Below are 13,119 nucleotides of genomic sequence, written 5' to 3' on the forward strand. Positions count from 1 at the left end.
CTTTAATCAAATAAAAAAAACATCTAAGTTTATTATTTTGTTACTTTAGAATTCAATTTTTTTATAAATGGTAAAGGACATATCGAATATTATCATTTAAAATAATTGTCACATCTTTTGGTTTCCCAGCATCTCTATGTTTATTTAATCTTTAAATTATTGCAAAATATTCATAAGAACTTATCATTTTTTTGTAACGAAGGATGTGTATTATTATGTCGTCTTGCCTTGATAAATATCTCTAGCTATCTTCCTATAATATTTAAAAGTATTTTTTTGACAATGAACAAAAAATTTACGTGAACATTCAATCAAAACAAAAGCCATTATTCAAGTCAGGTCCGTACCTTGAAACTGTTTGTGATGGAGGGCCAATAAATCCCCTTGTAGTACCGCCCCGTCCGGAGCATGCCTTCCGTCGCCGCTGGAAACCAAAATTTTATTATCACTTACTAGCTTATGTCCGCGACTTCGTCCGCGCGGATTTTTTTCAACAAAAAGCCAATGTTCTTTCTCAGTGTCAACTCTGTCTTAAATTTCAGTGTTAAAAGCGTGAACGCGTAGCAGACAGACAGATTAACTTTCGCATTTGTAAAATTAGTAGGGATTCTATCATTAATTTTTCAACTAATGTGAGCGAATCAAAACGCAGTTTCATAATTCTATTTCCTTTATTCGCAAAATATAAGATTCTCAAAATATCTGGTTCTTTAAACAGCAGATTCTCAATATAGCCGAAATGGGACATTTCCCCTAATTGAAACTATTGGTTGAATGATAGCCCTATGTTTCAATTAAGCCTATTTTGTATAGTAACTAGGTTAGGCTAAAACAATTAAGGCCACTCCTGAACAACGGGTCTGTGCGCGATTGATCTCTAGACGATTGGGTAAAATCCTGCGATTTTTCTTGGATATTACCAAATCGTCTCACCATCTTGTTCTAGGACGACCTCTTTTCGATACTGGTTAAAATAATACACCTATCCAATAACCTGAATGGGTCCCTAATACAAACCTTTTATTAGGACGTATACGACTTAAGTTTTATTTGTTTAAATAATAATTATTAACTTAAGTTTTATTTGTTTATAATTAAATGAAAATAAATATATTTTACTTTTACATTTTACAGTTGAACGTCCATCAATCTCGAATACAGTTTTCTCCCTGTATAAGGATGAAAACTGGATTATCTCATATATAAAATTCTCGTGTCACAATGTTCGTTCCCGTACTTCTTCGGCTTCACCGATTCTCATGAAATTTTGTGAGCACATTGAGTAGGTCTGAGAATCGGCCAACATCTATTTTTCAGACCCACAAAATGCAAAACAACGTTTGCCGGGACAGCTAGTATGTATGTATATTAGACATCACAGTTCAATGCATCGCATGCTATCCTAGCTATTAGAATTCCCAAGTCCGCTCCCGCGGGAATCATGCACCACATCATACCGAAGTGAAAATGGACACAAATATGCATTGTTATCGATATTGCTTTCAAACAATAGTAGAAACAGATTGCACTAACTTTTGATTTGCTGAAATGCTGTTATTTTTTGTTAGATACTTTTTTAAATAGGTAATTTTAGTTTTATATTGCTCCACGTGTGACTATTTAGGTAAATAGACAAAGATTTGTACACCAAAAACAAATAATTCCTAAGGCGACTGTGAAGATACTCACCTAAAACATAGTTAAAGGCTCATATCCATCAAAATCTAAAGTAGGTTTCATAGAATATGGGACACAAAACTGAATACCTATACGTTTTATGTGGTATTTAACTGTAAGTCTAAGTTAGATTTTGGAAAAAAATATGTGTCAATAAAGGAAAAGTAAAGCTTTTTCTTGCTATTTTTGAGTTTAAAAAATAATTACTGATATAGAAATTAATAACACGTTTCTCTTAAATATTTTATACTGAACTTTGTTCTGTGCGATTGCGAGAAATTCGCGCCAGATTGAAATATTTTGAATGTCATTCTATTCTTGTATTATTTTTTATTAGTGGCCAGTTTTGATTGTATAAGTATGGTATACGTGGTTGAATGAAAAATTGCATTCAGTAGAATAATTGTTGCCAACATCATTTAAGTTTCGTAGCAAAACGCCTCACTGCTACGAGAGTGCTACGGCGTAGCTTCGTAGCACTTGCCTCTACAAACTTGTCATTTGCTACAAAGAGAGTGTGATCTTCGTTTTAGTTTATTTTTTTGTTAGATGAATTTGCTTTCGGCAGTTCGATATTGCATTCTAGGTAGTATAAAATTTTCAACAAAAACCGCGTAAAATAAATAAAAATAAGAAAAAGAAATCCACGGAATAAGCGATCGACTACCTACAATTCTATTTTTGAATTTCATAAACTTTATAAAAGTCAATGTGGTATCGAGATGAGATGGATTCACGATGAAAATAGACTTTTGTCAAATGATAATTCAGATAACAATGTGTCTTTTAAAGATTTATGAAACTATTTTATTCTGTGCGACTCCTGGATGGAGAAACAAGTATTATGATTTGTATGTACGTGTGGAATCAGCACTAACACGGCATGTCGATACTGAAAACTAGAACGTAATTTCCGCAAAACGTTTTGATGTTTCATTTTTACAGTTATCCCGCGTATTCTTCTAGTTACTATTGGTAATTCGGGATCAAGATTACTAAATCTTTACATACATACATACATATAGTCGCGTCTATTTCCCTTGCGGGGTAGACAGAGCCAATAGTCTTTAAAAGACTGAATGGCCACGTTCAGCTATTTGGCTTAATGATAGAATTGAGATTTAAATAGTGACAGGTTGCTAGCCCATCGCCTAAAAAAGACTCCCAAGTTAAGCTCCCAAGCCTATCCCTTAGTCGCCTTTTACGACATACATGGGAAAGAGATGAAGTGGTCCTATTCTTTTTTGTATTTGTGCCAGGAACCACACGGCACATCTTTATTGCACAGCATAAAATATTGTAGAATAGCATTATTAGCGGACTTAACAATAATAGTCTAAATCTAATCTATTAGTTAACCATTTCGTCAAGCTGAAAATGTTATAGGTGCAATAAAAGCAAGTTATATGACTAAATTATACATTCATACATTAAGTCACGTCTATATCCCTTGGGGTAGACAGAGCCAACAGTCTTCAGCCAAAAGGCTAAAAGGTTACGTTCAGCTATAAAGCTAAATTACTAATTACACTTACACAAATAAATCTGACATTGAGATTCACGATTTTAATCCGACACGATAACGGATTGGTACAGAAGAAGTTATATGCTATTATAATATCTAAAGGATGGCATATCATAAGGTTTTATAATAAATAAATATATACGGGACAAATTACACAGATTGGGTTATGAGGTACTAACTCAACGTAGTATCGTTTTCATCATTTATAATAAATACTTATATAGATAAACATCCAAGACCCAGGCCAATCAAAGAAAGTTCGTTTTATGTTTATGCCCGCCTTCCACTGCGAGCGGAACGGGCCCATTACTGACTCCGCTATACTCGTAACGATGATTTTCATACATGTGCTTCCACCAAAGCGGAGGCGAGTGGAGCGGAGTGAGCGAGTTGAAAGAGTCACATACGAGGTTTAGCGAGTTGAGCGAGTTTCCCACGCGAGTTCGTTGCCGGACGGGCCCGTTCCGCTCGCAGTGGAAGGCGGGCATTAGTTATATTGCTAATAAGCATACATAAATATAAGATAATACATAAAGATTTATATTTAATATCGGCTAACTAACGAGAAATGTGTCGAATCGAAATTCAATTGTTCAGCGATCGGATTTGTGGTCGCATTCAATTTGCTGACAGAATTAGGGCACTAGTGTGTGTTTACCGCGCGAAATATTGAATTTTACAGTTCCATTGTTAATGTAAATAATAGTTGCAATGACAAGACTATTCCGGTGAATACGTTATAAAAGAATTAGAGAAAATTTTTTAGGCATGATGGAGTGGATTTTGGATGTTTATATATAAGTATTTATTATAAAATATATTATAGTAACGTTGGGGAAGTATCTCGTTACACAAGTCTCGAACTTCAAAATATGTCGATGTTTTAGAATATATAATTTTTAGAACACTTTCCCAACTTCTAAATAGTTCAAGGAATTAACTTAATTAATACTAATGTTGTCATATTTGTTCCTTATTTTACAAGTTTGAAATACCATGTGGTTCAAATGACTAAATAAATTGAATTGAACCTTCTGATATTTTGGTAATCTTTGAAAACCCATAGAGGTGTACTAAAATTTTCCGATATGCCTTCGGGAATACAAAAGCGGGGATCGGGAAGAGACCCGCAAATGGATCGCAGTTCTTATATAAACAAACATTCTACATATCATTTCCAGAAATATCTAAAGCTATACAAGATTCGATGAATTCCAGTGATATGTACCCACCTGGATCTTTGTCGGCAGTGAAAGGGTTGATGTTGAACGTGGAGGCATCATCGTCGCAAATTCTGACCTGAAACAAAAAAAATAATAACAACTTTCGCATACTTAAGAGTATCGCAAACTGAAGCATTATATACCTAAATGTCATTACTGAAGACTATACAGAAAAGTAGATTTTCATATACCTACTAGCTGTCCCGGCAAACGGTGTTTTGCCATATCAATATTTTTTAAGTAATTTCTATTTAAAAAAAAAATTATAAGGGTGTACATGTACAACCTTTATCACTAAGGGGTTTGCAAAATAGATGTTGGCCGATTTTAAGACCTACTCAATATGGTCACAAAATTTCATGAGAATCGGCCAAGCCGTTTCGGCGAAGTACGAGAACGAACATTGTGACACGAGAATTTTATATACGAGATTACTTATAATTATTTTCTTTGTGGCTCAGACAACATGGGCCAATAAGATAATTTTTAAGCTTAACGTCGAACAGTAATGTACCAATGTTTAATTAATTCTCTATGAAAGAAATTACGGCAATATTTCAAGAGAGGTTTTTCAAAAATACATATAATGTTTGTTTTTCCAGAGTAGATTGTCCATTGTTTTATTTTAAAAAAAGAAGGCGCTTTATTTATGAAACGAATAATTTATTTGAATATTATTTTTAATTATATTCCTAACTGGCCAGTACTATAATCCGTTTGTTTGATTTCGTCGGTATTGTGGCTGTGTCAGTCTCACCTTTTACTTTTGTATCTACAAGTACATGTTCATGAAACTTAATCGTATTCGATCCTTTTAAATTTACAATTTATACGATATTGAATTAGAAGTTTTAAGTTGTCCTTTGAAGATATATATCAAATTCTAGCCATATCGCGATCAATTAGGTTACCGCCCTTATTTTTATACAAAAGATCATTGTAGTAGTATAGCCTTATAAACCTGGGATTCTTCTTTTAGGCGACAGGCTAGCATCCTGTCACTATTTGAATCTCAATTCTATCATTAAGCCAAACAGCTGAACGTGGCCTATCAGTCCTTTAAAGACTTTTGGCTCCGTCTACCCCGCAAGGGATATAGACGTGATTATATGTATGTATCATTGTAGTAAATATGAAAACATGTAGGTACATGAATTATAAACAAAAGATGAGTTACTTACGTTTAATGTTTCATCATTCTCACCTGATCGTCGGGAGCCGAGCAGCTGGCGCCGTCTCCCGGCATCCTCTCGCCTTCAGGCCCTGGTGCCTCGCGTCCTTCGCCATCACGCCGCTCTAGAGTGCGGTCTTGGCCCTGAAACAAGGTAATTAAAATATTTACATCAGCATACAAATAAACAATACTCAAAGAAAACTTCGTACAAAGCACTACTTATTTCTATAGATATTACTTTCAGTAAACCCGCGCCCGGAAAATATGTTATAATTATTAGTGATGCCAGAAGGGCAACGATTTAAGACTAAAATGTGAAAACTTTGAGATAATGGAGGGAGGAATTATATTTCGCGGTTTTAACTTTCATTTTGACAATTTAATAAAAAAACTTTCTTTTCTCATCATGCCCTGGCCGGGATTCGAACCCGGGACCTCCGGTGTCACAGACAAGCGTACTGCCGCTGCGCCACAGAGGCCGTCCTGCTCTTGCTCTTACGATGAAAACATCGGGAGGAAACCTACTCATATTCAGGCGACTGGATACATAAACATTAGCTAATATAGTTGTGAAGGTTCCCTTGCAAAGGTTGCGGTCTAACAGAAATTTATGTTAAGACCTGTGTAACACAATCCAGCATCATGGTTGCAGAGAGGTGAGGACATCACGGGACTAACGTCATTATAAGATATGAACCTTACCTCAACTGTCTGATGTTCCTGAAGAAATTCTAAAATAAGTAAAGCAATCCACTCAATGTACGTTTCCAAATAAGTTATTGTTTGCATTTGAAGTTAATAATTTGAAAAAAAGATATAAAGAACAGTTTATTTAACACATGTAACTGATCTTCATATTTCATTTTCTTTACAGCCGGCTGCCATTACTTGGGGTCGGAATTTCTTATTTTACCGCCAGTTTTTCTTGTCTGTACCTACTCGTTCAAAATCTTTCACTCTTTTGATGTTAGAAATATTTATTTTTCCTTATTCATATGAATTTCAATAACAGGCAATAACAGTTTTATTAAGACACTACGCGTGAGGGAAAAAATACGAGTAACTGAAACATATGATCAATATTCTACGACGCTTACTTTATCAATAACTTCGGGGACAATGCTTCTCAAACTGTTTGTTAGAGTCTAGTCTAGATACTAATATTATAAAGTTTGTTTGAATGCGCTAATCCCAGGAACGAACGGTTCGAATTGAAAAATTCTTTTAGTGTTGAATTGACTATTTATCGAGAAAGGCTTTAGGCTATATAACATCACGCTGCAACTATTAGTAGCGAAGAAATAATGGAAAATGTGAAAAAAAATGGGGTAAATTATTCCACGCGGACGAAGTCACGGGCACAACGGGTAAAAGCTTTACGGTACATATTGTCTTGAGAAAAATATCTGATAAAGGACAGTATAGCGACTGATATTTTATAGAACTAGGTATTAAAAAGATGAAAAGAGTCTTAGTCTATTGTATTCGCAGCCGTTGGTTTCAAAGCTCAGTAAAGTATACTCATAAATTTTTGTAACTGTAAGAAGACAGGTTTTAACATTGCGTGAAAACAATTCTTTAATTATGCAGTTAATTTTACCCGTTGCCTATCGATGTGCATTTACAGGTTGGAGAGGTCTAGCCAAGAACGGGGCTAGATTATTTGTCAATTCCCACTCAGGGCTGTAGAATTTAAGGAGAAGTAAAAATTTATGTGTTTATTATTTTAATTATATGTAATGCCACGTGAAATTTTACAACAGCATACATACATACGTATAATCACGTCTATATCCCTTGCGGGGTAGACAGAGCCAACAGTCATGAAAAGACTGGCAGGCCACGTTCAGCTATTTGGCTTTAAGATAGAATTGAGATTCAAATAGTGACAGGTTGCTAGCCCATCGCCTAAAAGCAGAATCCCAAGTTTATAAGCCTATACCTTAGTCGCCTTTTACGACATCCATGGGAAAGAGATGGCGTGGTCCTATTCTTTTTTCTATTGGTGCCGGGAACCACACGGCGCAACAACAGCATTTTGTGATAAATCACACGCGAAGCTTTTGGAAGCTCAGTCCGACTGGTACGTTCGGATATGGAAATGCTTTCGGATAATGATATCACTGTGTAAACGCATTAGCGCGACCTGTTATCGGTGCTCTTAGCACCGTCGTAGTACCTACGTGGGTACCGGTACATTACCTTATGGAGTCATTAGCTTGTACTCACTCGGTGTTTCCGTGTTTTCTAAGGTAGGAACCACTTCTTCCTACTGGCTTTGGTCCTAGTTACATTCTTACTACTTTGTAAAACTACTGTATGAGAAGAAGACATGTGTATTATCGGCTGATGTCGCAGACATGTTCTATTAAATCTGAATCAATTATTTGATTATTTTCGCCTCCAAAACATAACATAACATTTATGTATATGTTATATTGATCGTGATTATTCACGTCTATATCCCTTGCGGGGTAGACAGAGCCGACAGTCTTCAAAGTCTTCAAAAGACTGAAAGGCCACGTTCAGCTGCTTGGCTAAATGGTAGAATTGAGATTTAAATAGTGACAGTTTGCTTTTTAGGCAAGTTGCTTGCTTGCCTAAAAAGAAGACTCCCAAGTATAGCTTATCCTTGGCCTTTTACGACATCCATGGGAAACAGATGGAGTGGTCCTGTTCTTTTTCTATTGGTGTCGGGAAACACACGGCACAAATAATCGCCTCCAAGGATAGCTACTTTTACATATTACCTACTTATACGTGTATTGTACTGTCCTTATTTTGTGGGTTTGGGCACAAGGCATGCAAAGGCAAATTCCGATGCAATAAAAACCGCCATCAATCATGGTCGTCGATACGTACCCGATACGGCCGCGTGTCGCCGACCCGTGCTCACAAGTTTTTATAAAAACACGATGATACAAGTAACTAAATTAAATAGGTAGATAGATATATTTTATTTATTTATGTACACAAAATTATATACAGGAGCATTTATTACAGTAATTCTAGTACATAGGTGCTACTTATTTCAAAAGAAATCTCTTCCAGTAGACCCATGAGAGGAAAGATGAATTTTGGAGCGGTATAGCGTGTGCATAAATAACGTTTAACATATTTAACTAAACATACATGCTAATATAGCTGCCATGTTGGTTTGGTAGGAAAGAAAAAAGCATAGTGTGTTCCAGCTACTTCACTTCCGTGCAGATTCTTAAAGTCTATAAAGTGAAGGGCTAATAAACTTGGGATTCTTATCTTAGGAGATGGGCTAGCAACCTGTCACTATTTAAATCTCAATCCATCTTTACGACATGCCTTTATGTCTTTTCAAAATTGTTGGTTCAGTCTACCCCTCAAGGGATAAAGACGTGATAAATGTATGCATGTGGATAAATAGATAAAACACTATATTGCACCCTAAAGGACATTACAGAAAGAAACACGAACAAAGGTGGAGTTATCCCTAGAGAAATCACTTAATATAATAAATATAATATATATACAGGACAAGTTACACAGATTGAGTTACCCTCGAAGTAAGTTCGAGACTTGTGTTACGAGATACTAACTCAACGATACTATATTTTATAATAAATACTTATATAGTTAACATCGAAGACCCAGGCCAATCAGAAAAAGCTCTGTTCCCACCTCCGTTGTCACAGACAAGCGTACTACCGCTGCGCCACAGAGGCCGTCAAATCTACATCAATACACTTAAAATCAACCTTATGGAAATGAAGAAATGAACCAAACGGAAGATATAGGTAAGTATAAAAGATGTCCGATCATGTCCCTATTTTTCAGGCTATTGATATTTTTTTTATATTTTCTTCTTAAAATATATAAAATAAGAAGATTATTATATAATATATATATTAGTATGTTTATCTATGTAGTTTATAATTGTCATTTATTTTATTGTTCCATGTTACATTATGTAAGTATTAGCTTGTATCTTCAGTTAAATATGTTAAACCATATTTATGCACACGCCATACCGCTCCAAAATTCATCTGTCCTCTCGAAGGGTCTACTGGAAGGGACTTTTGAAATAAGTAGTACCTTTGTACTAGAATTACTGTATTAAATGCTTCTGTATATAATTTGTGTACATAAATAACTAATTAATAAGTAATTTCTTTTGTGTTCTATGGGGTGCACTAAAGGAGGATTTCCTGAATTCCTTAAGGGAGCTGAAATTGCGAGGAATTTTCCTTTAGGCTCGTTTAAAACATCAAGCTTAAAGTTAAAGTTTATAATAATAAAGCTACTTTAAAAAGATAGGAAATGGTAAATATAAACATGGCGGATATAACAAAATAAAATGTATTTGATACACAGACGGGCACGGTACTCGTAATCCCCGGGAACATCGCCGAAGCCAGCGGAAATCTTTACAAATGGAAACTGTGACTGAAGTCTATACACATACGTTGAAATACACATCACGTCTCAATCCTTACTGGGTAGTCAGTGCCAATATAATCAAGTCTAGAAGGCCTAAAAACTAATATAACCAAGTCAGGATCATAGGTACTCAAACGGCACAAACTGCCTTCTTATTCACGTATTTTGACAAGGCAGATAACCTCACAAAGAATGAGGGAGAAGGAAGATAAGACATATGTCTAATCAAGGACTCCGGGGTTCCTCTCCGGAGAGTTGAGGATGTAAACTTAAGAGTAAGAACTGTTAAGAGATCTATATTTGTAAATTGACGTCTGATGAAAATGCTGCAGTGTAGTTTGTTCCGTCGCTTCTTCTACACATGCGCTTTGGAAGCGGTAGTAGCTATAATTAGATTCTAGTGATGTGACGTCAATAAGTGATACCTTGTATCCAATGAAGTCCGTCGGATTAGTTGCAATTAAGCTATTGTTTGTTTCTACCTTAAATAACTGTAAAATTATTACCTTATATACCTAATTGTGTGATTCAAAAATTCAAAAATTCAAAATTTTTATTCATTATTATAGGATACTATATATAGCTTAATAATTGTCGTATGGTTTAACAACATTGATTGACGTCAAATAAATTACTTAAAAACTAAGTTTACTGCCGCTTCCAAGGCGTCAGTGCAGAAGAAGCGGTAACAAACTGCACTGCAGCATTTTCTTCAACAACGTCAACTTCACAATATTAAATTATACTTAGAATAGAATGTGAACGAGAGAATACATTGTTGAATTTTATATATTTATGAGATTTAATATTGAAAAAAGAAAAATATATATATATATATATATATATATATTTTATGGATTCTAATAAACTTTTATTCATTCATTCAAAACATAATGTGAGCGAGCTACTTCTATTTCCACGCAGCTTGCTATAAAATATGCTTGGTTTTAAAATAAAAATGGAACGAAAAAACAATAGAAAATATTTGTTATTTTTTTTTTATGCTATCTTAATTAAAGCAAATACTTTTAATTCAAATTCTATGAATTCAGAAACCACAGTAAGTACGCTAAATAGTAATTAGACGGTGACAGAATGTAATTTAGGTATTAGAAGACTTTAATGATAGAGTTAATGCAAACCATAAGATTAATGATGAGCCGACGTCCAATTTATTGTGTCCTTATTCAATTGAAAAATAATATTTATATTGGTATTTAAACCTTAATTCTAATATACATATAATCACGTACATATCCCTTGCGGGGTAGACAGAGCCAACAGCGTCGAAAAGGCAACGTTCAGCTGTTTGGCTTGATGATAGAATTGAGATTCAAATAGTGACAGGTTGCTAGCTCATCGCCTAAAAGAAGAATATCAAGTTAATTAGCCTATTCCGGAGTCGCCTTTTACAACATCTATGGGAAGAGATAGAGTGATCCTTTTATTTAGTGCCAACCACACGGAATTAAAAAATAGGACGATAATGTCCATAGAAATTGGAATAATTAGTCCTATATGTATTTGTATGGTAATAAGGATCACGCCTATCCCTTAGTCGCCTTTTACGACATCCATGGGAAAGAGATGGAGTGGTCCTATTCTAGAATAGAAGAAATCGAGTAAATATGAAATAAAAAAATCTCTGTAACAGAAAAAGCCGGCGAAGTAATACCGGTAATGAACTGCAATGGCAATCTGTTTGTCATTAGCGTCACGTGGAGTGGGCTGCCGCGCTCTGTGGCCGCTGAACGGAATAGCAATTTTCCCTCAGTCGGTCACAGCATTAAATGTCTGACATTTTAATAATGCATTTTATTGAGCTAAAGTTGCACCGAATGAAACCATTGTTTATTGCGATGGACTGTAGCTAACAGCCATTTTTATACTTTCAAAATTTATTAACTTTAAAGTATTTAAAGAGTCATGGAATTAATTTATTGGGAAATTATAAATATTAATAAAATTTGTCAAACAGAAAAAAAGGTCAATATATCATTTGTCAAAAAGTCCGCCCCGATTCGTACCAAATGGGAAGGTACTCATCACACTGGCAACATTCCCCCGCTGATGGAAGATGCGTTGCATCAGGTACGACTCAGCGCGGGGATCGGCGCCTAAACCGCGAAGGGAATGAAGTAATATCGGTTTAAGGGACGCGTATTTTGTATTTTTTTGTTTTGCCGCCCATTTAGCGGCACCTCCGGCCGCGTGTATCGTTCTTGTAAGCAAAGGTACTGCCAGTCATGGAATCAGTTATTAGTCAATTCTTATTCATCACCGGCGTTCTCCCGCTCAATCCTAAATGCGTCCCCATCTGGAGAGAAGTCAAGGGTCCGCTCATCAAGAGTTATGGATAAGACAACAAATTAGCCGTTTGACATCTGAATAATCAAGGTAACCTAACTCAAGTCAAATATGTAATTGTCATTACTTGTATAATAATTTTATTTAATTTCTTTATTTGAAAAGCGCTAAATAGAATTTACAAAATATTTCTCTTTGAAACTTGTGCTCAGCATACATACATATAATGACGTCTTTGTCCATTACGGAGGAGGACAGAGCTAGCAGCCTCGAATATAAGGCTTAATAATGGGATTGAGATTGTTTTACCTCTCTCTCATCTATGTGCGTTCCCGGTTGCACACTCCACAGAAGTGTTTCGGGACCCAGGTTCCGCCTTCCGACTTTTCTCTCTCCTTTTGGTCCGGTTTTTGGCATTCTCGGGAATCGAAGCTTGTGGCTCGCTTCGTTAGCTGTGCCCGCCCACGAGAGCTATCGTCCACTTTGCACAGGAGCCGGGCGACACTCCTGCGCGCCGTTTTGTGGCGGCGCCCTATCTCTGGGTTTTGCCCTCCTTGTTTTCTCCATATATGCTTGCCATAAATTTTACGACCGGCCGCCTGCCTGACGTCAACCCTCCTTGGGTGTTCTCTAGTTGTACTAGGTCGAAATGCTTATTCCCTTAGTCGCCTTTAACGAATTCCACGGAAAAGAGATAAAGTGTCAGAAATCACACAGCACAATTGAGATAATTGAGGTTGTTCTATCATCTATAGGTATATCGGATTAAGACACGTATGCTATTGGCCCAAAGATTGCGG

General features: G+C 35.8%; 1 protein-coding gene across 1 annotated transcript in view; it reads right to left on the reverse strand.

The window, feature by feature from the left end:
- LOC106139315 (adenylyl cyclase 78C) overlaps window positions 1-13,119 on the reverse strand; it is an 82,400-nt gene that overhangs the window by 13,163 nt on the left and 56,118 nt on the right. Inside the window, exons 5-7 of the mRNA XM_013340739.2 lie at window positions 5,630-5,740; window positions 4,435-4,501; window positions 348-424 (exon numbers count right to left, since the gene is read on the reverse strand). Coding sequence (XP_013196193.2) covers window positions 348-424; window positions 4,435-4,501; window positions 5,630-5,740 — 255 coding nt within the window. The remainder of the gene's footprint in view (window positions 1-347; window positions 425-4,434; window positions 4,502-5,629; window positions 5,741-13,119) is intronic.

This window comes from Amyelois transitella, chromosome 4, assembly GCF_032362555.1.
Source record: "Amyelois transitella isolate CPQ chromosome 4, ilAmyTran1.1, whole genome shotgun sequence".
Classification (NCBI taxonomy): Eukaryota; Metazoa; Arthropoda; class Insecta; order Lepidoptera; family Pyralidae; genus Amyelois; species Amyelois transitella.